Consider the following 24,607-nt stretch of genomic DNA (forward strand, 5'->3'; position numbering starts at 1 on the left):
TGATCCTGGGTTTTGTTAGTTTCCCGTTTTATTTTGTAGTCTCTCTGTTTCTCCTGTATCATGTCTTGTTTGACTTCCTGCCTTGTGTTTTTCCCGCCTCTGTGATTGCCTGTCCTGCCCTGATGTGTTTCACCTGTTCACCAGCCCTCATGTCACCTGTCCCTCGTTACTACCCTCTGTGCCTTGTGTATTTAGTCCTCACTCCCTTTGTTGTGGCGTCCAAGTGGTTTTAGCTTTTCAAGTTTTAATTTTCAGTTTACTGGTTTCCAGATAGACCTGCCTGATTCAGGACACCATTTGTTGTAAGCCCTTTTTTTTACTTAAATATATATTCCAACTCTTCCTGTTGCCTTTTCATCTACCTTTCAAACATTGGGTCCAAGCCTGCTGTTTCCAAGTCGTAACAATGGACCTTCTTCACAGCAGACATTTTGACTTGTCATAGTAGGAAAAGCACAGCTGAAACTGAAAACCTTAACGATGGCTCAGTTCCATCAAGTGTCCCAGTAAGCTATTTCAGTGAGTCAGCATGCACAATACCAGGACCTCTCCTAAGTGGAATGCAGCCATCATTAATGGTTTTGAATACACCTGTGCTTTTCCTACTATGACATGTCAACATGCTGCTGCTGTGAAAAAGGTCTATTATATTACCGTGTTGTTTTGTAGTTTGACATGAAGCAGAATAAAATTTCGTCAAGAAATACTAGCATACAATAGAGTGCATGTCTGGACTGTGGGAGGAAACCCACAGGCATGGGGAAAGCATGCAAACGTTGCACAGAAAGGCCTCAGCCGGCTGACCCAGTAATATTGATGAATGGCTATTTGATTTAGAATACCAGTTCATGCTATTTTAAAGGAAAATGGCATACCAATTATTTATTTTCATAATGGAATTCAATTGAAATTCAGCATGACTTCAGTCTGAAAGGAGTTTCCCTCCATACAGTGATTTCTGGTGTTTTTCATTTGATTTTCTTAAAGTAGGATTTATGTTTTATAGAAAAGCCTGTTTTTGGCTGCCATTGATTCATTAGCCATGTTGTGCTGAGTGAGTTGTTTTGCATTAGGGAAAATAGTCCGGCCAGATATCTCTTATCCCAGGACAGAATAGAGGCTGGTCTTGGTTAATGTTTGACCTAACTGTCAGCTGACTCTCCCAGCTCCTGTATATATTGGGGAAGTTTCGGGCAGACGGTCTGCAGCAAAGAGGACATTAAAGGTAAGCATACACACTCTATTGAAACATGGAAATTTCTTTTAAAACTTGAAACTTTAGGTGCATTAGACTTAAAAATCAGGTTTGAAAGTAAAACTTTGAATATGTGACATAATAATGTAGTAATTGGGAAGTGTAGAGCTGACTAGAGGTGTGCTGTTTTATTTTTATTTTTTTAAGTTTATTTCTCAAGTTTTGTTAATACAACTGCAGTTAACTGAGGACACATTGAGACTTGTATATAGAAATAACATAAAAATATCTAAATAGACAAAGACATAACAATATATATATATATATATATATATATATATATATATATAAAAACAAGTTGTTATAAATGTAAAACAGTGTCTAGGGCACTCGCATGCATAAACCGCACAGGAGGTAGAAAAGTCAAAGAAACGTCAATGCTATATAAGATATCTAAGTCTTCACTTAGCCATGAAGTTATCATGGACTAAGGGAAGGGTTGCCATATCAACGTAGACATAAACTTGTCATCTGGCCAACTAACAGAATACCTTAACTACTCCAATTTAATAAAATACAACATGTCCCTAACCCATTGCGCAATCGTAGGGGCATTTCAGTCTTTCCATCTGATCAAAATTTGTTGCCTGGCTATCAATCAGTACGTTTACATGCACACTAATATTGTCAAATTCTTCAGAATATGACAATATTCCAAATTTGATACAGGTCATGTAAACTGCATGTTCTGGTTGGATATAACCGGAATATTATGTGCATGTAAATGTACTTAGTGTGTCCTGTTAATTCAAAGCCATCTGTCTTTCCGTTTTTAAAAAACTATTGTGGTTGAGCCCAACTTACCACCTCCTGATTTTCCCTGGCCAGGCTGTAAAGATGCGTGGGATTTTTGCTAGTTGTGCGCTCTCAGCCCTGCTGCTGGCTGCAGCCTGGGCAGACCACCACCACCACCACCACGGCTCTGAACACCACGAGGGAGAGCTGAGCTGCCACAAACTGTCCTCTCCCAATGCTGACTTTGCCTTTGCCCTCTACAAACACCTGAGTACCAACGCTGCTGCCGGAAAAAACGTATTCTTCTCGCCGCTGGGCATCTCCACCGCCCTGTCCATGCTGTCTACAGGGGCCAGTGGTGAGACCCACCGCCAGCTGTTCTCCAGCTTGGGCTACAGTGCTCAAACCCAGGCACAGGTCAACGACGCGTACGAGCATCTCTTCCACATGATGGGACACAGCCAGGAGAGCCAGAAGCTGGATGTCGGTAACGGCGTGGCCGTGCGCTCCGGCTTCAGTCCTCTGGATAAGTTCCTGAAGGATGTCAAGCACTACTACTCCGCCGATGTCTTCAACGTTGACTTCACCAAACCTGCAGAGGCTGCGGCTCAGATAAACACCTTCATTGCCAGTAAAACCCAGGACAAGATCAAAGATATGGTGAAGGACCTGGACAGTGAGATGGCCATGGTGCTGATCAACTATGTCTACTTCAGAGGTAGGATACATGCGCATACAGAGACATTCTGAAAGAACAGCGCATTCACGCAGATAGCCTGCTGCTTTGATGAACACATAGACGCAGCATCTATACAGGTTTAGCCGCACATGTCCTTGTGTAGTTTAAGGAAGGATGCTACTAGGGCTGCAACTATAACTATTATTTTCTCAATTGATTAGTTGTTGGGTCGACAAAATGTCAAATTGGTGCCAAGTGTTTTGCAAAGTCGAAGGTGTCTTCTTCAAATGTCTTTTGTCCACAATTTAAAGATATTCAGTTCACTGTTAGAGCAGTGAAGAAACCAGAAAATGTTCAAATTTAAGAAGCTGGAATCATAATTTTTACTTTCTTTGATAAATAACTCAAACTGATCAATCAATTATCAAAACAGTTGATGACTAATTTAATAGTTGACAACTAATGGATTAATCTACTAATCTTTGCAGCTCCTAGATGCCAGGAATATGTTAAACGAACCAGTCTGAAAGATAATAAAAGAATGCAAGATGATACATAGTGCTACATTATGCGAAACCACGATCATTTGAGTTGACCTAATGAAAACTACATAACCCCCTCCCCACTGCCTTGTGCAGGACAATGGGAGAAACCCTTCGATGGGAACCAGACGCACAAGGCAGACTTCAATGTGGACGAAGCCACCAAGGTCCAGGTGGATATGATGAAGAGGAATGGCCGCTACGAATACTACCAGGACACCGACAACCACACCACGGTCGTCATGCTGCCCTACAAGGGCAACACGTCCATGATGATCGTCCTGCCCGATGAAGGCAAGATGAGCGAGGTGGAGGGCTACATCAACAAGGACTACATCAAGCACTGGCATGACTCTCTCTTCAGGAGGTAAGAGAGGAATTTGATTTACTTTTGAGTCCTTTTCATCATGGTTGTGACGAGTGTTGTAGATACAGTAACGGTGTGCTCATTTGTGGGATTGTATGGAATGTGTATGTGTTTTTTGGGGTCTTTTATGCTGAGTAAAAGATGTACAGTACCAGTCCAAGGTTTGGAATGGTACTTTATTTTCTCATGGTGTCCATATTAAGTACAACTCAAGTTGACTAAACAAGCTCTAAGTCTACTGTATATTCCAGTGATTGTGACCCTGGTGATGTTCTGTTTATCAGCTCTGTGGATCTGTTCCTGCCAAAGTTTTCCATTTCTGCTGAAGCCTCCCTGGACAGCCCACTCAAAGAACTGGGCATAACCAACGCTTTTGCGGATAATGCAGATTTCTCTGGCGTGTCTGACGAGATCAAGCTCAAAGTCTCAAAGGTAGGATCAGCAAACAGTCCTCCACGTTTGTAATGGGAATGGAAATTACATTTACTCATGGGGAAATTTTAACAGGGGGCAGTTGTGGCCTAAAAGTTAGAGAAGCGTGCTTGTGACCGGGCGGTCAATCCCAGCACCTTCCAGTTGTGATTTTATTTTTGTATCTTTTACTTTAGGACTCTACCCTAAATATCTTAAGTACATGTCTTTTGCACACTTAAAAAAAAAAAAAAAAAAAAATCAATGCATTATTTTTGGAAAAATGCCAGCACACTAAGTCACATTCTGCAAATGTTTATAACTTTTCCTCTAGAAAAAATAGCACATTAAAAAAGGGAAGCAAGACTAAGGATTGTTTAATTTGTTTGTGAAAGGTATGGAGCTAGCCGATAAAGAGGAGGATTTGAATATGGACTAATTTAAACCTCGTAATGTCAGTTCAATCTATAAAACGCTGAAATAACCTTAAATTGAATCGGTTAGGCAGAAATTTATTTTATTTTTTTTTGTTTCTTTTGACTTGTTTCCATCACCTGTACCTCAGTGCAGATTTGACAAGTGAAAGTATACTTCTTTACATTGGGAACTGTACACGTTTGTGTGAAAAACATTTTCACAAAAACATAGATTAGAGTAGATGCTGCAAAGACCCTTTGCTAACTACAGTTTTCCCAGACCTGCACTCTAATTTGACTTCGCTTCCTCCCCAGGTGTCCCACCAGGCCGTGCTGAGCGTGGACGAAACGGGAACAGAGGCAGCAGCCGTCAGCACAATCGAGGTCATGCCCATGAGCATGCCTGAAACGATAAAACTCGACAGACCCTTTATGGTCTTCATCCTGGAGCACTCGACCAGGAGCATCATCTTCATGGGAAAGATCAGCAACCCCACAGCCGAGTAAAGATGCTAGGGGAAGAGAGGAGTGTTACATGCGTTACTTTTTCACACTGTAGTTTTTTGTTTTTTGCCAAAGGACATTAGCTCCTTTTTTACCTTTTTTAGCATTTGCAAGCCTTGCAATGATGTCACAGTGATATTAAGAGCCTGGGGGGGGGGGGAGAATTGATAAATGGGGGACAGTTTGATGAACAAGATGACAGATCTATAATGGAGTAACAGAAATGTCAGCCCATTAATCTGCTTTGCCGTCTGCCAACATGACACATTTATTACCATCTGTCATCTGAATCTGGCTTGGTGTACAAATACTGAACTACATAATTGTATATTGTATCCAGCTGACTGTATGAGATATTTTTTTTTATTTTTTTTTTTTTAAAAGAGTCTGCTTACACTCACTGGGCTAATGCTGTTTCAACATGGTGAAGTGAAATAAAGAATTTTTTAATCTGGGCTTCATAGATCTAATTATTTTACCAAATGGCTGTATATAATGAACTAATGCTGAATGAATAGATAGATAGATAGATAGATAGATAGATAGATAGATAGATAGATAGATAGAATCTGTATAATTATAAGCTCATACCTATTTAATGCAAGTGTGGTCCATATCCTTGACGTTCCACTTCTGGGATTGCTCCGGTGCTGCAGGAAATTCCACCAGATGCATGTATTTTCACCAATGTCAGTCTCCTTCCTCTTTCTTTGTGTTGGAATTTTAATTGCCGGTGGATTTGAGGGCTATGGTTAACTGGTCTTCTCCTAAGATCTCTGCAGCGTAAATCCAGACAGCTAGCTAGACAATCAGTTTTCTCTTGCACAACTATTTTACAGCGGCTCCTTTGCGGAGGTTAGTGCTGCCCATGACAATTGTGATTGGTTTAAAGTATAGTGGACTGGCCAGACCCTCCTCCGTGCTGTTGTGTGTGTGTGTGTGTGTGGACTGTCTGGCAAAGCGAGACTAATGCAAGTGTAACCCACATTTTCAGGCCCCTACTGCACCAGCGGTTCTTTACCAATGTTGTGTTTACTGGGTTGGGTTGCATCAGAAAAGAGAGCCTTGCCAGAAATCTCTTGACGGGACAGATGAAGAGGCTGGTCCTCGTTAATTTTTAATAGAACTCCCAGCTGACTCTTGGATATGGGATGGTGACGTGTCTTCTAAACGGCTGCTGCAAAGAGGACACTAACAGTAAGCATGGCTCTAAAAAAAAATGTGGATGTCAATTTTCTAAGAATTCAGTGATATGTAATCACCCTCCACTGTCTCACACAGGACAGTGGGCGACCCCATTCTTCCCTTTACAGGTAAACCCTACCATAGATACATAGGCTGTATTTAAAAAAAAAAATAAAAAAGTGGAAGTAGCCACCGTGACGCCGCCCATTGGTTTGTGGACTATAGAGTCTTTGCACCAGAAGATTCATATGAGCTGGCTCCTTAGTCTTGAAACGACAACCCAAAAATTCTGCCTTCTCTTTCCTATCCCGGCATTTAAAAGGGTCAAGAAACGTACTGAGTAAAACACCTCAGTCACGTGTAAAGCGTAGCCAGAGGGTAAGAAACAATAAGAAGGCAGACTTCTTGAAATCTTAACGAGTGCAAATTTATTTACAGTGTGGCCATAAACACGTATAAATGAGACAAAGTTTAAAATAGACACATTTTAGGCTATTAATAGAAAACTTGAGCAAAATAAAATAAACTAATACCAAATATAACAAAGCACGTGCTTCTGACAGAACGGCTTACACAATTGAAGGACACCGATGATTTCCGCGATGACATCATCCACACCATAAACACACAGGAAATGCTGGGCGGCTCCTCCCCAAACATTCCTGAATGTTGGACCAAACCATGGAACAAACCAAAGGTGAGCGTGAAGAAACAAACAAAACTATTAAAACCTGCAACTGCAACTAAATCAAATTTATTGTTTAATATAATGTGTTTTTCTGCTGACAATAGTATACTGTGTGTATTGTACCACACAACAATGACTTAAGAATGATTTTGTTTATCTACATAATTTAAAACAAGTCACTTTTTTTCAAAATTTTTTGCACCCTTCTCCCCGATTTGTAATAACTTTTGGCAATTTGTAGTACTTCCAAATGCCCAGTCCGACAGATTGGTACAGCCAACAACACAGAAATAATTGACCATTTTAAGCAACAATAAGGAAACGTTGCAAGTTCAGTTGCGTCGTTTTTTGTTCAGTACCCCCAAAATGGCTGACTTCCTTATTGATGACGTGCCGTGAAAACGCTCTACTGTTTTAAAGCCTCAGGTTTGGTAGTTTGACCGTCGCCATCTTGTTTTTTTGGAGCCAAAAGTGACCATATTTGGACAACAGGGTGGAGCTGGGGAGGAGCGCTAAGCTTAACGTTAAGTTACCAGTTAGCGCTAGCTAGCTAGCTTGGTTTGCAAAGTGAATACGTAATTCACATTAGCTGTGATATTAATTGGGATGCAAATTTTGGCTAGTGAAAAAATGTGCTTAAAACAAAATGTACTTACAAACTTAAGAGCATCATGTTGTATTAAAGAAGACTTGGAAGAATTTCTTGAGACTATAAACTGACGGGGTCCAATTGGTCGGTTAGGACAAACATTTCTCTCATTTTAAGGTGGTTTATTATAGATTTATTATATATACACACGGTATACAAGGATTCTTTCAGTTTGAGAAGCCACAGTCAGCGGGTGCTGTTACTCTGTCGCCCCTCGCCCCAAAAGAATACTGGTTACATGAGATTATATAGAAATGTGCAAGCTATTATGATTGGCTAATACTAAGGTGGGAGGCAACTGTGGTTTAGACTTGGTGCTTCCTTCTTGGTGCACGGGCTGGCCCCAGCCTCTTGGCACATGATGTACCATCCAATGGGAGATGTCGACTCCCTGGAGGATTCCCTCTCTCCCTTCCTCCCGGGTATTTTTCCATCCCACTCAAGAGGAATTTAATCTACTTCCAACCAGACTACTACCCCCCTCTCCTTCTAATATCAATGCTCTGTGTGCGAAGGACATGCATTGCTATATGTGTATGCGTTATCTTGCCAAGAACAGCCATTCTTTTAAGATGACTGTTATCTACAGTATTGGTAAATATTCCTAACAGTACATAATCGTCCACAGCTCTGAGTGCATCATCAGTCCAAGGCTCTCCATCCCCTTGTGAACTCTGCCTAGTTAGGTACCGTATATCTTAACCTAATCAACCCTTCCCCAGGAAACATTCTTGCGCTGGCAGTTTGACCCCCTCACCACTGAAGTCAAGATCCAGTACATACATGCAATTATATTTAATGAGAGTCATTATAACTAATTAATTATTAGATTATTATACATGTTACAGACAGACATTAGAAATGATTGTCTTCCTATTGAGGCCTTGGCGTAGCCTTATTTTGCTGAAACTAGGCACTTAGCATGTTAATTTTTTTATTTCCTCACAAAACGTATTAGGAAATGTTTACTGAGGTAATAAATCAAGTGAGAAGTAGGGTCATTTTATAGTTGTATAGTTTTCCTTGCAGCAGGCTCTGCTGTGGGTGGTTGAGATTGGAGCAGATTTAACATAAATAACAGAAATATTAGTCTGTTCATCTATTTGTAGTCTTTCACTAATCCGCTATTTACCATCAGTCATCTGAACCGGTCTAGGTGTCTGATGTTCTAAATACATCATTATTTATCGTGTCCTATTGTAAATGACACAGTTAATAGAAGACGTTGGTGCAAAGCATCTGCTGACTCATTTCAATCTGGAGAGACAAGTGAATACAGAAAAAACGTTGATTATTATTATCACTACAGATGATGTATTATGATTAAATCTCAACAGAAACTCTTGTAATTGAGGAGCGAGTGCTTAGGCAGTAGCCAGATAAGTCTGTGATCTTGTGATCAGAGATGTACTGAGGAGCTAAACTGTTAAGTGCTTTGTAGCTTTAAGCAGGATTTTGAAAGTGATTCTGTATTGTACCATAAGTTTGGTAATGAAGTAATATTTTCTATGAATGTCCTTCCTATTCAAAAACAAAACATACATGCATGTTTTTAAATTAAATGTATTCATACAGTTTTAAATCTACAGAAATAAAAATCTTCTCTGATGCAAGAACTACAAGATTTATTGGAGTAAAAGGGTGGTTTTAATTGACTCTACCATGACGATTCTGCTGAGGCCAAAACCTGCGAGGGATCTCTGATTTCCATCTATGCAGTTGCGGCAGATATGGAGGAAAACAGTTTGGGTAAGTGCACACATTTCATTGAAATTATTGCATATGTGCTGGTTTTTAAAGATGTGCACCTTGTAGCCAGAGGGAAATGGGTAAATTTTTTTTATAGGCAGTGGCCCGTTCTCTTGGGGAAAAATGGAACCAGAGGGCAGAGAGCTGCTGAATGACCCATATTGCCACAGGTATGGCATGGCCGCCCACTTGCATGAACAACAGTTCAATCGGACTGGGACTCCCCGTGTTTGAAACCTTTGAGTGAAAAACAGCCATACTTTAAACCTTTTAGCTTTTAAAATGTGTAACCGTGTTTAAGCAAGCTATTGGCCAACAACAGGTTCACGTTACCTGATGCCAGTATAAGTACATGAGTACAGTATCAGACCCGATACCTGATATCTGTGCACCCCTAATCTGTGTGGTATTATGAGTTTATTGGGTTATATAATCGTATGTGGAAAGTGTGGTCTCATGACTACATTACTAAAAGGTCTTATCTTATTTCCTGTTATTCAGTCAGGATCTTCGATCCATAACTTATTTACAGTGAATCCTGTTATCAGTCAATGCATTCGTTGTCTGGGAAAACAGAGAGGTCAATGGCCTTATGTGGTAAAGATATGGGATGGGATAAGCGTCCATCCTCTGCGTATGAAACAAATGAATGCCTGAGAGAGGTTTAGTGGTTTTCTGCAGAAAATACTCAGGTCTTTTGATTGAATAAAGATCTTATATTATAACATCTCGGTCTCCCTGAAACATTCCTTGATTAGTAGAATCAGAAACCACAGACATCCACCAAAATAGCCTGAAAGGTGTTGATGCAGGGTTGTAAGGGCATTTGGTTGATGAGCAGAGCTGGCAGAGGACACCTTACACTTGGTTTGAGGAGTTGAGCGATGTGTTTTCTTTGCGCGGTTACAGCTAGGAGCGGTTGTAGGACTGGTTGCAGGGGCTTCCTCCCAGGCTGAACATTTACAGATTACCTTGTTAGCCAAGACTCATAGCTGTGAGAGCTAAGGGCCTGGAGCCGGATTAATGCCTTGAGCATAGAATATCTCCAGGACCTCGGAACCTGTATCAACTTGCACTGAATGGTTTAACATAAAGGGAAATTAAATCGTGAACTGGCATTCTATATATTATTTTAATGCCAATTCAGTAGACATTGTCCAACCCGTGCGTGCATACGTGATGGTTAATAAAAAACAGTGGTGCATGTATTGCACTGCTGACACTAACTTGTGTGTTATTGAGCAATTGTTTCAAAATGCAATCCTACTGACTAATAGCTGTTTCCGCTACAGCTTATGCATATCCTAATAAATGAAATGACTAGAGGCTAAAATAGTCAACAATTAGTTAGTATTTATGTAAAATAAGTTACTATTTCTTTTTCCAGAAAGAATTTAAAGTGGAAATTACTGAAGTGAGTTGCTTCATACTTCCATCAAAGGCTCCTTGGTTGTCTTGTATAATTTATTTTTGTGATTATTTGATGATTAATGTAAGCTTGTGTGTATGCAACCTTTACCGTAAAAGTCTCACCGTTGATACTTTACCCATTCTGTGTGGCTGTGTCGTAATGAAGTAAAGATAGCTTGGCCAGACATTTTCCGGCACAGGACAGAATAGGCTGGACCTTGTTAATTTTTAAAAGATGTGTCGACTGACCCTCTTCGATCTTCTGAAGATGAACTTTCTGCCAAACTGCACCAGAGGAGATCAATGGTAAGCATGGACCCCTATTGACATATGCTTAATTTTTTATATAAATTATGAGGACTTGGACTTATGTTTTTGACTTATGTCTAATTTGGAATTTTTGAAGTTTAGAAAAGAACTTTTTGTGATGTGGAGACAAAGTGTTACAATAGAAGTGTAAAACTGTTCAGATTAGATCATCACTGTGTCCTGTTTAAAAGGTATTGAGCATAGCTTCTGTCAACTTTATCCTTTTCATTTATCATGTATGTATGTATGTATGTATGTATGTAATACTTCTTTTAATGTAACTTGAAACTTTAGATGTATTAGACTTAAATTTGTTGGTAAATTTATAAGTAAAACTTTAAGGATGTGACATAATAATGTAATAATTGGGAAGTGTAGAGCTGTTATAAGCTAAATCATATCTGTGTGTCCTGTTTGAATTCAAAGCAATTGGTCTACTTCTTTCCATTAAGAAATCATTTCAAAAGGTGTGTACATTATTTAATTCTTCTATCACCTATTGTGGTAAAGCCCAACAAACTTCCTCTGATTTTCCCTGGACAGGCTGTAAAGATGCGTGGGATCTTTGCTAGTTGTGCGCTCTCAGCCCTGCTGCTGGCTGCAGCCTGGGCAGACCACCACCACCACCACCACGGCTCTGAACACAGCCACGAGGGAGAGCTGAGCTGCCACAAACTGTCCTCTCCCAATGCTGACTTTGCCTTTGCCCTATACAAAAGCCTGAATAACAAAACTGCTGCTGGACAAAACATCTTCTTCTCGCCGCTGGGCCTCTCCACCGCCCTGTCCGTGCTGTCTACAGGGGCCAGTGGTGAGACCCACCGCCAGCTGTTCTCCAGCTTGGGCTACAGCACCTTTACCCAGACCCAGGTCAATGAAGCGTACGAGCATCTTTTCAGCATGCATGGAAACAGCCAGGAGAGCCAGCATCTGGATGTCGGTAACGGCGTGGCCGTGCGCTCCGGCTTCAGTCCTCTGGAGAAGTTCCTGAAGGATGTCAAGCACTACTACTCCGCCGATGTCTTCAACGTCGACCTTACCAAACCTGCCGAGGCTGCAGCTGAAATCAACGCGTTCATTGCTAATAAAACAAAGGATAAGATCAAAGATATGGTGAAGGACCTGGACCCTGATATGGCCATGGTGTTGATCAACTATGTCTACTTTAAAGGTAAGAACCAAGTTAAGGTCCATGTCTTACAGTTTCAACAGGCAAAGAGAGGTATGGAAGTATGGAGACTGTTCTCTCCCAAAAAGCGCTCCCATAGGTAATTTCTTCAAGCTACAAATATGACCTTTTATTTACATTTTTATAGCAACGGCGCCCACTAGTAGTAATGATGATGGCAGCAAAGCAGGAAGCAAGGTGACAAGGGATAAGAGCACCAAAGGAGAAAGGTTGGGGTGGTTGATGGTTTAAACAAACACAGGACTTTCACCCAAAAGAACGGGCTTCAACCCAAAATTAATCTGCAAGTTTCACTTTTTTTACTTTATGAATGTCACGTTCTGCATCACGTGCGTACGCAAGCCTGTTTTAAGGCTATAGTGCGCGACTATTTTATATTAGTGAACGTCCGTTACATTCAAGCCATTGCCAAATGAGTTGATACAAAGATAATTAAGCCTATCAGCTCCACAAAACTCTCTCTGTATTTCTCAGTATGGCTATGTTAAGAAAATGTTATAGTCCGGCGACTTTCGCGTGCAGCAGCTTGAGTATTGGTTTTTACGTCACCGCTGAGAAAGGACAACAGCAGCGTTCAATTTCGGAGACAAAGAGAACCTAAAAATCACAAGATGGTTAACTCTTCTGAAGAGTCCTTGTTTTTCTAATCCTTCGTGTCCTCCTTGATTTGTAAGGTGGAGGAGGGGGTGGGGGTGGTGCGCAATCACCGAAGGCTTGCGTCATGTGGATGCATCGGCAGTGTTGTTGTCATTACTTAGGATTCCTCAATGAAGGCGACAGAAACTACCCACTATAGCTTTAACCGAAACAACGGTCTTTTTCTAAACTCGACTAAGTAGTTTCGGTGCATAAACATAACCTACCTGGGACCGTTTCACAAAGACGTGTTCAAAACCATGACCGTTGAGGTTCAAAACTGCGACCGTTACGTTCTCTGGTTTGGATTTGAGGACGGAAAACTCTCCTGTGGGTCCTATTATAGGTTGGGAACAAACAACTCCTACAGTCGTATGGTTAGGTTTCTGGTTTGGAGGACTTGTTGGAAGGAATGATGATTGTAGAGCGTTTTTCAACATAAAAAAAGACTATATATAGTTTACGTTGACATACATTACTGTCCTCTTCCCCTGTCCACTGCCTCATACAGGACAGTGGAAAACACCGTTCAATCGTGTCATGACACACAAGATGGACTTCAATGTGGACAAGACCACCAAAGTTCAGGTGGACATGATGATCAGGAAGGATGATTACGACACCTACTGGGACGTCGACAACCACACCACGGTCGTCATGCTGCCCTACAAGGGCAACACCTCCATGATGATCGTCCTGCCCGATGAAGGCAAGATGAAGGAGGTGGAGGGCTTCATCAACAAGGACTACATCAAGCACTGTCGAGAATCCGTCTCAATGGAGTAAGAGGAATCCCCATCCTCTAGTGATTGAGAAAGTGTTGACATTTGATTTACTTAAAACAGCAAGTAATGTGTAATAGGGCTGCACAATATATCGTTTTTTAGTGTGCAAAAAAACTCTTAATTTAAGTATCAAAGATACTGTCAGATGAATGTGGTGTAGTGTGAGTAAAAAGTACAATATTTCTCTCTGAAATGTAGTGGAGTAGAAAGTGGCAAGAAAGAACTTAACTCAAATACAGTACTTAAGTAAATGTAATGTACATTTCACCACGGAGTATCAGTAGAAAACTACACTTTAAAGTGTAACTATAGTTCTTTTTTTAAAGGTCCAGTGTGTAACGTGTTTAGTTGTTCATTATCAAAATCTGTGTTGCCCGTTCACAAACGTGTCCTTTTTCATGAATATTTTACCACCACCATCAATTCCAAGTATTCCTTTTGGCTTGAAATTTTACATTTGCATTCACATGAACTGGGGAGAGACGCTCCATATTCATGCGCCATCTCGAAATACGTTAGCCGGTAAGGGACATATAGGACATACTGCTCCGCCTTTCGCGTTTTCGCTGTCACATGATAAACTCACAGGTGCTGCTAATGCTGCTAATGGGTATCGTCGCTTCTTGACGGCCCCGACAAGTTTGAAGAAGGAAACATGGAGGACCACACGTATTCAAAATCCATATCCAGAGTCATCTTCTTCGCCCAGAAAAAGGATATTGAAAAGAGCAAGAGACCGGCTTTTTGAAGCGTGAAGGCTACCGTAGCTGTAATACGTACTTTGAACTGCGTGACACGAGAGAATTGATTGCAATATATGATCTCAACTGCTGCAATAGCTGAATACTAAAAGCAGCAGATATGCAGAACTGAGTACACTTTAATAATATATATTTCTCGTAAGTAATATCGTTATTGCGATATCCAACAACGTTTTCACATGTTGTTTATTTTCCTCATATCGTGCAGCCCTAATGTGTAACTTAACTAGACCAGAAGTGATATAACTGTATATTCCAGCCATTGTAACACTGGTGATGTTCTGTGTTTCTTAGATATGTGTTTCTGTACCTGCCAAAGTTTTCAATCTCTGCTGATGCTCCCCTGGAAAACACACTGAAAGAAATGGGCATAACCGACGCTTTTGAGAACAAGGCAGATTTCTCTGGCATGTCTGAGGTCCCGCTCAAAGTCTCAAAGGTAGGAGAGGCAAACATTTCTTCTTAGGTGCATTATTCATTTAAGTTCTTATGAACATGGGAATATACAGTACCTACCTCACTGCATGAGCAGCGGTTCAGCAAAAACTGCAGAATAGAGACATTTACCGAGAGGAGGATGCTGATAAAGACCCCTAAGCTTCAACATTTGTTCTAGACCTGCGCGGTATTAGCACCATTGTAGGTAAAAGAATAATAATGAAGCCAATGGGGGGAAATATTCAGAGAAAAAACTGAGACTAAAGTCGTATATTACGAGAGAAAATACTTGGATATTCTCTGACATTATAGGGTCATAAATTTGGGAGAAAAAAAATTTGAAATCCTCTGAGATTAAAGTCACAAATTTACAAGAAAAGAAACTGAAAACTCTTTTTGTCAAGGAATTACATTGCTTCATTTTGCAAAGGGTGGATCAACCTCATCCCACCACAGACGCCGCCTCTTGCTGTGTATTACGCCTGCAGTGGACGTTCATTTGCAATCAGATTTAGCAATAAGGAAATACTTGCCCAAATTTTCACCCTGAATCACCATATGATCATAAGCATCCACACTTTGAAGAGACATTGGGCCTCATTCACCAAACATTCTTGAGAAAAAATGTGTTCTTAAACCCCACTTACGCGGTTTTCACGAATATTCACCAATGTTTTTTTCATTTGGGATTTGTTCTTAGGTAAGAACAGATTCTACGCACACTCGAAAGAACTCCAATTTGTAACAAATTATTTTCATTATTTTACACATAATTATACATTTGTTTGTTTTAATAAATACACACTACTGCTCATTTGTAAAGCTCTTTGAATTGCCATTGTGTATGAATTGTGCTAGGCCTAGATAAATAAACTTTCTTTGTCTTCAATTCACATCAATTATGTTAATGGGCAACCCTGCCATCCAGTAATAAGTGATTGATCAAGCTATTTATATGGCAAGAGTATCTTCTATGTTTTGAAATAAAGAATGTTGCCTCAGATTTCAGATCAAACCGTTTCTTTTCTACTTCATGGGTTCTGCGCCCTTCTCTGGATACAGCGTTCACTGCATGAGTAACTGTGTTCCATGCATCGGTTTTATTTGCTGCTTAGTATGCACTGCTGACGCTACTAAATATGATGTCTCGTTTTTCGTTAACTTCTTGCAGCAGTACCTCCACTTCAGAATTACTAAAGTTTTTCTTTCTTTTGGAGTCGAGGCCTCCACCGTCCTTGCCACGTCTTTTGGACATTTCTCTAAGTGTGCACACGACATGGCCCTTCCATCTCATGCCCTTTTTATGGGAATTAACGGGGCGTTTACCTATGCTAAAAAGGAGCAACAGGCAATTTACAAAGACATTGGGATTCGTCACTCTAAGAACACACTTTCGAACAATTCTGCTGTTTAAGAACACGTCATGAATCAGACTTTTCTTAGGGGACTTTCTTAAGAACATATTTAAGAGAAAACTTAGGAAGATATTGGTGAATGAGGCCCATTGCCATGAATTTTGCTCCTACAGTTTGTGCTGTTTATGCTAGTTTTTGCTCCAATAGCTTGTAGGCGCATAAGAAGATTTTTTTTATTTTAAACATGGTAATACCACTTGTGTTCTCTGGTGCGTATGAAGGCCTTTCCTTGACACTGCTGACTCATTCCAGCCATCTGAAGGCAGCAGGTATCTGTTCCCTGTGGATCTCTAACTGGAGTGATGCTGTGCACTGTCAAGCCACAATTACTTACGGAAGATCGTCTGGTTACATTGTGTGCAATGTTGCGGTATTCTATCGGTCTTGGTCTTAAGACCGATTTCAAGACCACTTTTTGAAGATCTCGGTCTTGGAATCAACCTAATTTTTACTTAGACTCAGGATTTTATTTCAAGACCACAACTGCAGGGATATCACTTTTCAGAGAATTTCTGAGTTTTTTTTATAGCAAATGTATGACTTCAGAGAATATCCAAGTATTTTTTCTAGTAAATTTACGGCTTTATTCTCGGAAAGTTTTTTTCTTGAAATATTATCCCCCTATGTATTTTTTATTTTTTACTTACAATGGCCCTAATACACCGGCGTAGTTTTAAACTAGACTCTGACTGCCTTCTTTTTCCTCCACAGGCGTCCCACAAGGCTCTGCTGAGTGTCGCCGAGATGGGAACAGAGGCAGCATCCTCCACCATTCTTGAGATGTTTCCCGTCAGTATGACACAGTCCGTGAGAATTGACAGACCCTTCTTGGTCTTCATCCTGGAGAACGTCACCGGAAGCATCCTCTTCATGGGCAAGATCAACAACCCCACAGCCATGTAAAGAAGCAAGACAAATAAGAACCATGAACCATGATCACAGGTTGCAGCAGCCATAATTTGAGAAGCTGCTGGAGTGTTTCTAAATGGAAGCATGTACACCTTATGTCTTTGACTCTGAAAAGATAATAAATGAGGACACTGAAAATGGAAAATAAAGATTTCTTTTTTCTATTCATTGTGCAACATGATATCAAATACACAATACATGGATTAAAAAAAAAAAAATTAAATGTGATTAAAATAATCTTAGAGTTCTCTACCAGTGTTAGCTGACTGATGACCATGACTTTATTTGGTTTGTTTATGGTTTGTAAAAGGATCCCCATTAGCGGATGCCGTAGCAGTCAGCTACTCTTCCAGGGGTCCACACTACACACGCAATACATACCAATTACATCAAAGACATTCCATTACCATAATATACTGTATGTAAAATCACATCAATATGCAATCCACTTATCCACGCAGAGGTAGAGGGTAAAGCTTGGGCATTCTGAAGTGACTGAAGACGAGCATCTATAGCCTGAGTGGTGTTTATGTAAGGGCATCTGGTTGGTGAGCAAAGCTGGCAGAGGCAACCATACGCTAGGCTTGAAGAGCTAAGTGATAGGTTTGCAGCCAGGAGCTGTTGCAGGGGGATTCCTCCCCAGCTGGACATTAACAAATCACCTCTTTGTTGTTCCTTTTTTTAGAGATTATATTTGGGGCATTTTTTATACAGGACAGCTGAAGATGTGAAGGGGTCAGAGAGGGGGGAATGACATGCAGAAAAGGGCCGCAGGTTTGGAATTGAACCTGTGGCCGCTGTATCAAGGACTGAGCCTTAGTACATGGGGCAAACGCTCAACCAGGTGAGCTATCCAGGCGCCCCACACAGATCACCTCGTTAGCCAAGACTCGTATAGCTGCGAGAGCTCCAGGCCTGGAGCCGGATTAATGCCATAAGCATAGAACATCTCCAGGATCTCGGAACCTGCTTCCTCTCTCATCTTGTATCCAAACCGTTTAGTAATGGTTTAACATCGAGCAAAAGGAAATCTCATCGTGAAAAACTGGCACTCTAAAAATGATTTTAATCTTTCAGCTTTCAATCTACTCTCAAAATGAATCCTGTGGCTATATGATTTACAATACCAATTAAAGTGGTTTTCTGAAAACAATTTCCCATTTCGTCAATCATACCGACTAGTAGCTACATGATATTGTCACAGCACAGGTAGTTCTAAAGTGAGGATTTGCCGTTATGTCGAGGGAAATAAATTTTCATGACTTCATATACCCTTTACTAACATGCCACATTGTATACTGAGTGCCTGTGGTTGACCATGTCCAAGGAAAGATATCCCAGGTGCCCCAGGAGTTTTTTTTTCTCAATGTTAACGCCTTACTTTACAAAATAACTCACTGCTGAAAGTCATTAGTTACACTACTAGTTACATTACTTTTGGATTAGTAGCTTGCAAAATTGTTCCTGTCTGATGGCAGCCGTCCGCTCTTCGGTACCTGTATCTTGCCCAGTATGTTTCGGAAAGACGGCAAACATTTCCTCCACTATCTATGCTGCCACAAGCCCACTTATCTCTGCTTTGTTTACCTGCTGCTGAATATCAAGTCTTGGCTGCTTGGCTTGTGTCAGAAACATGCTCTTTTCATCAGCGTCCGCATCTCTCAGGGTCTGGGGGTCTTTAGGAACGAGCTTTATGTTAGCATGTTGCCTTTGGAGATGCTTGGATAGATTGGAGGTTGTGTTTGTGGCGCTGGACAGGTGTTTGTGCCCTAGGCACAAGTTACATTTTACAATAAAGTATTTGTCCTTTCGCGCAACTCATTTGAAGTAATGGGCATACCTCCACCACTCAAAAGACGTCTTTTCTTAAGCTCTGCCATTTTTGTTTTGTGTTGCACAAACTCGCACGAAAAGGGACATTTGATTTGTTTTTCTCTCCTCACGTTATGCAGATAGTTGAAGAACCATTAATGCAAATAACACAATCTTTTTTTTTTTATCAGTAACTGTAATGTGATTACTGAAGTAATGAGTTACGTTACTGCGTTACAGACAAATGTAATCTGATCACAGTAACGCTTTACACTGCTCTGGACACACGGTCATATGGCAATTTGATAGACATTGTCCGACCCTGGTATCAAGTGGACTTTTGTATGTGATAGTTAATAAACAATGGTGCATTTAATGCACTGCTGACACAAACTTGTGTGTTATTGAGCACCTGTATCAAAATATTGAAGCGGAAAAAGACTTATCGTGAACAACTGGGCTTTGATATGTTATTACTAGTGACTAGTGGCTATATGAATCTCCAATTAATGCTATTATTTAAAATAAGTTACCATTTCCTTTTCCAGAAGGGATTTAAAGTGGCAATGACTGGAATGAGTTGCTTCATACTTCAACCAAAGGCTCCAAAATCCTTGTATCATTTTTGTCATTATTTGATGATTTAATGTAAGCTTGTATTGTTGAAATAAAATATAGGTCCACGACCCAAGGCCAGGTTTATAGGCGCGGACCTTATCGCCAGCTGCACTTTGTCAACTTCTCTTCAAGTTCTCTTCAAAGTATGAAAAAGTCCCAAAACGAGGTCTCAGAAAATCCACGCAGCATCAGAGTCCGATGTGAAAAAGAGAGTTTAATGTGCTTCGAAAAGAATTCTACACACAAGAAACCCGAGCAAGTACCGGAAAGCTTGCTAAATATTCCTTTGTCTAACTTTGCCTTATATCATCCAAAAGAGAGCCCCTCCTCCTGAGGAGCGCTCCAATGATCACCTTCAAAACACGCATGTAAAACTTCAATTGGCTACTTTTGAGGCTGAAGACCACCTTTTTTGGGGATTTTCCACTAGATGAAGTCATTTAGCTGATCTTGCATTTTGAACGCCTACGCTTAAGGCGTTGGCTTGGTGCCCGCCGTGGCTTTTGCGGCTATACAGCGGTGAGCCATCCGTAGCTGTTGTAGTTGTATAGCGGCAATGAGGATTACGGGGGAGAGAGAGAGTCTATGTGTAGTAGTGAGGAAGCCGCAGGAAGAACTAGGAGAGAGAAAGTCTGTGACTCCCACCAGGCTGACACATTGACATCTCCTATCTGTATCACATTGATACACGTTGTATATGTCCCCATAATTCAACAGTGTGTAAAGTCTCACCAATGGTACCTTACCCTGTTATTTGTATTTTGAGTTGTGTTGTGAAGGGAAGATAGCTTGGCCAGAAATCTTTTAGCACAGGACAGAAAAGGCTGGGCCTTGTTAATTTTTAATAGTATGTGTCAGCTGATCTGATCTGATCTCCTGAATATAGAGATGAACTTTCTGCCAAACTGCACCAGAGGAGATTAATGGTAAGCATGGACCCCCATTGAAATATGCTGAATGTTTTATGACTTATGACTTAAATTGAAGTGAATTAGTTTTTTGTATTTGTGAAGTTTAGAAAAGAGCTTTTTGTGGTGTGGAGACAAACGTGTTACAATAGAAGTGTAATGCTGTTAAGATTAGATCATAAGTGAGTCCTGTTTAAAAGGTATTGAAACTTTGGCTACTGTCAACTTTATCATTTTCATTCATGTATGTATGTATGTATGTATGTATGTAATATTTCTTTTAATTTAACTTGAAACTTGATGTTCAGGTTTGAAAGTAAAACTTTGAAGATGTGACATAATAATGTAAATATTGGGAAGTGTAGAGCTGTTTAGAGGCTAAATCTTTCTGTGTGTCCTGTTTAATTCAAAGCCAGCAGCTACTGTCACTTGTCTTTCCATTTCAAAATGTTTTGCAAATTATCTAATTCTTCTATCACCTATTGTGGTAGAGCCCAGCGTACTTCCTCTGATTTTCCCTGGCCAGGCTGTAAAGATGCATGGGATCTTTGCTAGTTGTGCGCTCTCAGCCCTGCTGCTGGCTGCAGCCTGGGCAGACCACCACCACCACCACCACGGCTCTGAACACAGCCACGAGGGAGAGCTGAACTGCCACAAACTGTCCTCTCCCAATGCTGACTTTGCCTTTGCCCTATACAAAAGCCTGAATAACAAAACTGCTGCTGGACAAAACATCTTCTTCTCGCCGCTGGGCCTCTCCACCGCCCTGTCCGTGCTGTCTACAGGGGCCAGTGGTGAGACCCACCGCCAGCTGTTCTCCAGCTTGGGCTACAGCACCTTTACCCAGACCCAGGTCAATGAAGCGTACGAGCATCTTTTCAGCATGCATGGAAACAGCCAGGAGAGCCAGCATCTGGATGTCGGTAACGGCGTGGCCGTGCGCTCCGGCTTCAGTCCTCTGGAGAAGTTCCTGAAGGATGTCAAGCACTACTACTCCGCCGATGTCTTCAACGTCGACTTCACCAAATCCGCCGAGGCTGCAGCTGAAATCAACACGTTCATTGCTAATAAAACAAAGGATAAGATCAAAGATATGGTGAAGGACCTGGACCCTGATATGGCCATTGTGCTTATTAACTATGTCTACTTTAAAGGTAAGAAGCTATTTCAAGTCCATGCCTCATAGTTTACCGACAGGCATAGACACAAACTCACCACATGTTAAATAAAGCCGTTTTAACAATGAAGTATAGACTCCTCCCCTGAAAAACGCTCCCATGGGTTGTTTGTTCAAGTAGCAATTACGACCTACATTTATGTTTCTGGTGACGGCGCCCACTAGTAGTAATTATGATGGGCGCAAAGCAGGAAGTTCCCACATTTCGGAGAGAGAAAGGTTGGGGTGGTGGATGGGTCAAACAATCACAAGACTGTCACCCAAAAGAGCGGGATTTAAACCCGTTTGAAAATAAAACTAATCTGCATGTTTTTTTTTCACTTTACGAACGTCAAATTCAGTGTCACGTGCATAACCCGTAATTAAGTAACGGCTGATTTTAACCCAAACCACACTCGTTTTCTAAACTTAACCAAGTAGACTACTTAAAGTTTTTGGGGCCTACGTTTCATTTCTTGCACTGTAGCTATGTTAATTTTATACACTTATTGACTAGCTCGTTTCTTACTCTTATTTTTACCTTCAATCTGACTGTGAGCAACTGCAACCGAACAATTTTCCTGACGGGATCAATAAAGTATTCTGATTCTGATGAACATAACCAAACTGTGACCGTTTCACAACGTTAAACACGTGGTTAAAACCGCAACCATTACGTTCAAAACTGCGACCGACGTTCTCTGGTTTATAAATGAGGAAGGAAAACGCTCCTGTTGGTCGTATTAGAGGGTAGGAAGAAATGACCTATACAGTTGTAAGGACTTGTTGGAAGTATGATTGAAGAGCATTATTCAACATTTAAAAACAAATGACTGATAATTTGCGCTGATTACTGTCCTCTTCCCCTGTCCACTGCCTCATACAGGACAGTGGAAAACACCGTTCAATCGGGACATGACACGCAAGACGGACTTCAATGTGGACAAGACCACCAAAGTTCAGGTGGACATGATGATCAGGAAGGGTGACTACGACACCTACTGGGACGTCGACAACCACACCACGGTCATCATGCTGCCCTACAAGGGCAACACCTCCATGATGATCGTCCTGCCCGATGAAGGCAAGATGAAGGAGGTGGAGGGCTTCATCAACAAGGACTACATCAAGCACTGTCGAGACTCCGTCTCAATGAAGTAAGAGGAATCTCTATTTTTGAATCCCCATCCTCTAGTGATTGGGAAAATGTTGAAGGATGACATTTGACTTACTTGAAACAGCAAGTAATGTGTAATAGGGCTGCAAGTTATATCACTTTTTAAAAAAAATCATTGTGATATTAACATGCGCAATAAACGCATTGCAAAAGACACTACGATTTTTTGAGTTAATTGAGAGTATCAAGTAGAAGACTTTAAACATAAACTTTAGAAAACACTTTAAAGTTTAACCGCCATTCTTTTTTAATGGTGCCTTTTTTTAAATTCAACAATGAATTTGCTGTATTTTAGCAGAATACTAAAAGCAGCAGATATGCAGAACTGAGTACACTTTAATAATATATATTTATCGTAAGTAATATCGTTATTGCGATATCCAACAACGTTATCACATGTTTATTTTCCTCATATCGTGCAGCCATAATGTGTAACTTACCGAGACCAGAAGTGATTTAACTGTATATTCCAGCTATTTTGACACTGGTGATGTTCTGTGTTTCTTAGATATGTGGATCTGTACCTGCCAAAGTTTTCAGTCTCTGCTGATGCTCCCCTGGAAAGCACACTCAAAGAAATGGGCATAACCGACGCTTTTGAGAACAAGGCTGATTTCTCTGGCATGTCTGAGGTCCCGCTCAAAGTCTCAAAGGTAGGAGAGGCAAACATTTCTTCTTAGGTGCATTATTCATTTAAGTTCTTATAAACATGGGAATATATCTACCTCACTGTATGAGCAGCGGTTCAGGAACAACTGCAGAATAGAGACATTTACCCCCCGAGGATGCTGATAATGACCCCTAAGCTTCTACATTTGTTGTAGACCTGCGTGGTATTAGGGCCATTGTAGGTAAAAGTAATAACAGTGGGAAATATTTCATGAAAAGAGTCATAAATTTGGGAGAAAAAACTCAGAAATCCATATAGATTAAAGTCACTAATTCATGAGAAAAGAAACTCAAAAGAAGTTGCCCCTAATGCACCCAACTATGATTTCTTGACAAAAAAACACTATCCTTCCGAATTATTTTTTGTGTGTTAATGTATCCCTCTAATTTCAAAGAAATTCAGAGTTGTTTTTATATATATATATATATATATATATATACGTACGATGGCCCTAATACGCCGGCGTAGTTTTAAACTAGACTCTGACTGCCTTCTTTTTCCTCCACAGGCGTCCCACAAGGCTCTGCTGAGTGTCGCCGAGATGGGAACAGAGGCAGCATCCTCCACCATTCTTGAGGTAGTATACTTCAGTATGCCCCGGCCCGTGAGAATTGACAAACCCTTCTTGGTCTTCATCCTGGAGAACGTCACCGGGAGCATCCTCTTCATGGGCAAGATCAACAACCCCACAGCCATGTAAAGAAGCAAGACAAATAAGAACCATGAACTATGATCACAGGTTGCACAGGTTACACCTTATATCTTTTACTTTGAAAAGATAATAAAGGAGGACACTGAAAATGGAAAAAAAGATTGCGTTTTTCTATTCATTGTGCAACATGACATCAAATACACAATAAATAGAGACAAAATATTTAAATATGATTTCAATAATCTCATCCTTCCCTACCAGTGTTAACGGACCGATGCCATGCCTTTATTTGGCCATTAACCCATTAGAATCCAATTTCCCCTTAAAGGAAAATTATAGGGGCATAACACAGACTAAAATAACATAGAACAGAGATCCTTAGTAGTATCTGAAATGTTACATAAAATATCACATTGGGCGTTTGTAGTATTTGTTTTCCCTCATTTGATAATACATCAGCTCGACAGTCTTTTTGCTTAGTTTCACAGATTTTTCCTTTAATTATCAATTAGTTGTGGCCCGTTTCTAAGATAATCAGTCATTTTTCATTATAAATCCAGCTATGTAGATCAGCTGGGGGAG

General features: G+C 40.6%; 3 protein-coding genes and 1 long non-coding RNA gene across 6 annotated transcripts; all 4 read left to right on the forward strand.

Annotated features, from left to right (window-relative positions):
• The first annotated feature begins 231 nt into the window (after window positions 1–231).
• Window positions 232–5,365, forward strand: LOC120547237 (alpha-1-antitrypsin homolog). 2 transcript variants are annotated; one of them, XM_039782740.1, is made up of 6 exons: window positions 232–302; window positions 1,167–1,225; window positions 2,084–2,708; window positions 3,308–3,578; window positions 3,863–4,010; window positions 4,721–5,365. In XM_039782740.1, exons 3-6 carry the CDS (start codon window positions 2,093–2,095, stop codon window positions 4,910–4,912), a joined length of 1,227 nt encoding a protein of 408 aa, XP_039638674.1. In that variant the 5' UTR covers window positions 232–302; window positions 1,167–1,225; window positions 2,084–2,092; the 3' UTR covers window positions 4,913–5,365. The 2 variants fall into 2 exon arrangements, with proteins under 2 accessions (XP_039638674.1, XP_039638675.1); XM_039782741.1 differs by lacking the exon at window positions 232–302 and having other exon boundaries at window positions 1,166–1,225.
• A 335-nt stretch (window positions 5,366–5,700) lies between these two features.
• LOC120547320 lies at window positions 5,701–9,892 on the forward strand. 2 transcript variants are annotated; one of them, XR_005637047.1, is made up of 4 exons: window positions 5,701–6,106; window positions 6,658–6,791; window positions 9,021–9,180; window positions 9,278–9,892. It is a non-coding gene; the product is annotated as an uncharacterized LOC120547320 (long non-coding RNA). The 2 variants fall into 2 exon arrangements; XR_005637048.1 differs by lacking the exon at window positions 5,701–6,106 and adding an exon at window positions 6,204–6,222.
• An 872-nt stretch (window positions 9,893–10,764) lies between these two features.
• On the forward strand, window positions 10,765–17,183 carry LOC120547318 (alpha-1-antitrypsin homolog). Its single transcript, XM_039782873.1, has 5 exons — window positions 10,765–10,896; window positions 11,443–12,070; window positions 13,236–13,506; window positions 14,565–14,709; window positions 16,835–17,183. Exons 1-5 carry the CDS (start codon window positions 10,894–10,896, stop codon window positions 17,024–17,026), a joined length of 1,239 nt encoding a protein of 412 aa, XP_039638807.1. The 5' UTR covers window positions 10,765–10,893; the 3' UTR covers window positions 17,027–17,183.
• Window positions 17,184–20,150: 2,967 nt separating this feature from the next.
• LOC120547319 (alpha-1-antitrypsin homolog) lies at window positions 20,151–24,184 on the forward strand. Its single transcript, XM_039782874.1, has 5 exons — window positions 20,151–20,388; window positions 20,862–21,524; window positions 22,413–22,683; window positions 23,212–23,356; window positions 23,882–24,184. Exons 2-5 carry the CDS (start codon window positions 20,906–20,908, stop codon window positions 24,071–24,073), a joined length of 1,227 nt encoding a protein of 408 aa, XP_039638808.1. The 5' UTR covers window positions 20,151–20,388; window positions 20,862–20,905; the 3' UTR covers window positions 24,074–24,184.
• Window positions 24,185–24,607: the final 423 nt, after the last annotated feature.

This window comes from Perca fluviatilis, chromosome 18 (assembly GCF_010015445.1).
Source record: "Perca fluviatilis chromosome 18, GENO_Pfluv_1.0, whole genome shotgun sequence".
Lineage (NCBI taxonomy): Eukaryota > Metazoa > Chordata > Actinopteri > Perciformes > Percidae > Perca > Perca fluviatilis.

Excerpts from the sequence above, each read along its gene's own strand:
- LOC120547237 (XM_039782740.1), top strand. The coding sequence starts at position 2,093 with ATGCGTGGGATTTTTGCTAGTTGTGCGCTCTCAGCCCTGCTGCTGGCT. Across the intron at positions 2,709-3,307 it reads CAACTATGTCTACTTCAGAG|GACAATGGGAGAAACCCTTC; the intron begins GTAGGATACATG and ends TGCCTTGTGCAG. Across the intron at positions 3,579-3,862 it reads CATGACTCTCTCTTCAGGAG|CTCTGTGGATCTGTTCCTGC; the intron begins GTAAGAGAGGAA and ends TCTGTTTATCAG.
- LOC120547318 (XM_039782873.1), top strand. Across the intron at positions 13,507-14,564 it reads CGAGAATCCGTCTCAATGGA|ATATGTGTTTCTGTACCTGC; the intron begins GTAAGAGGAATC and ends TGTGTTTCTTAG. Across the intron at positions 14,710-16,834 it reads TCCCGCTCAAAGTCTCAAAG|GCGTCCCACAAGGCTCTGCT; the intron begins GTAGGAGAGGCA and ends TTTCCTCCACAG.
- LOC120547319 (XM_039782874.1), top strand. The coding sequence starts at position 20,906 with ATGCATGGGATCTTTGCTAGTTGTGCGCTCTCAGCCCTGCTGCTGGCT. Across the intron at positions 22,684-23,211 it reads CGAGACTCCGTCTCAATGAA|ATATGTGGATCTGTACCTGC; the intron begins GTAAGAGGAATC and ends TGTGTTTCTTAG. Across the intron at positions 23,357-23,881 it reads TCCCGCTCAAAGTCTCAAAG|GCGTCCCACAAGGCTCTGCT; the intron begins GTAGGAGAGGCA and ends TTTCCTCCACAG.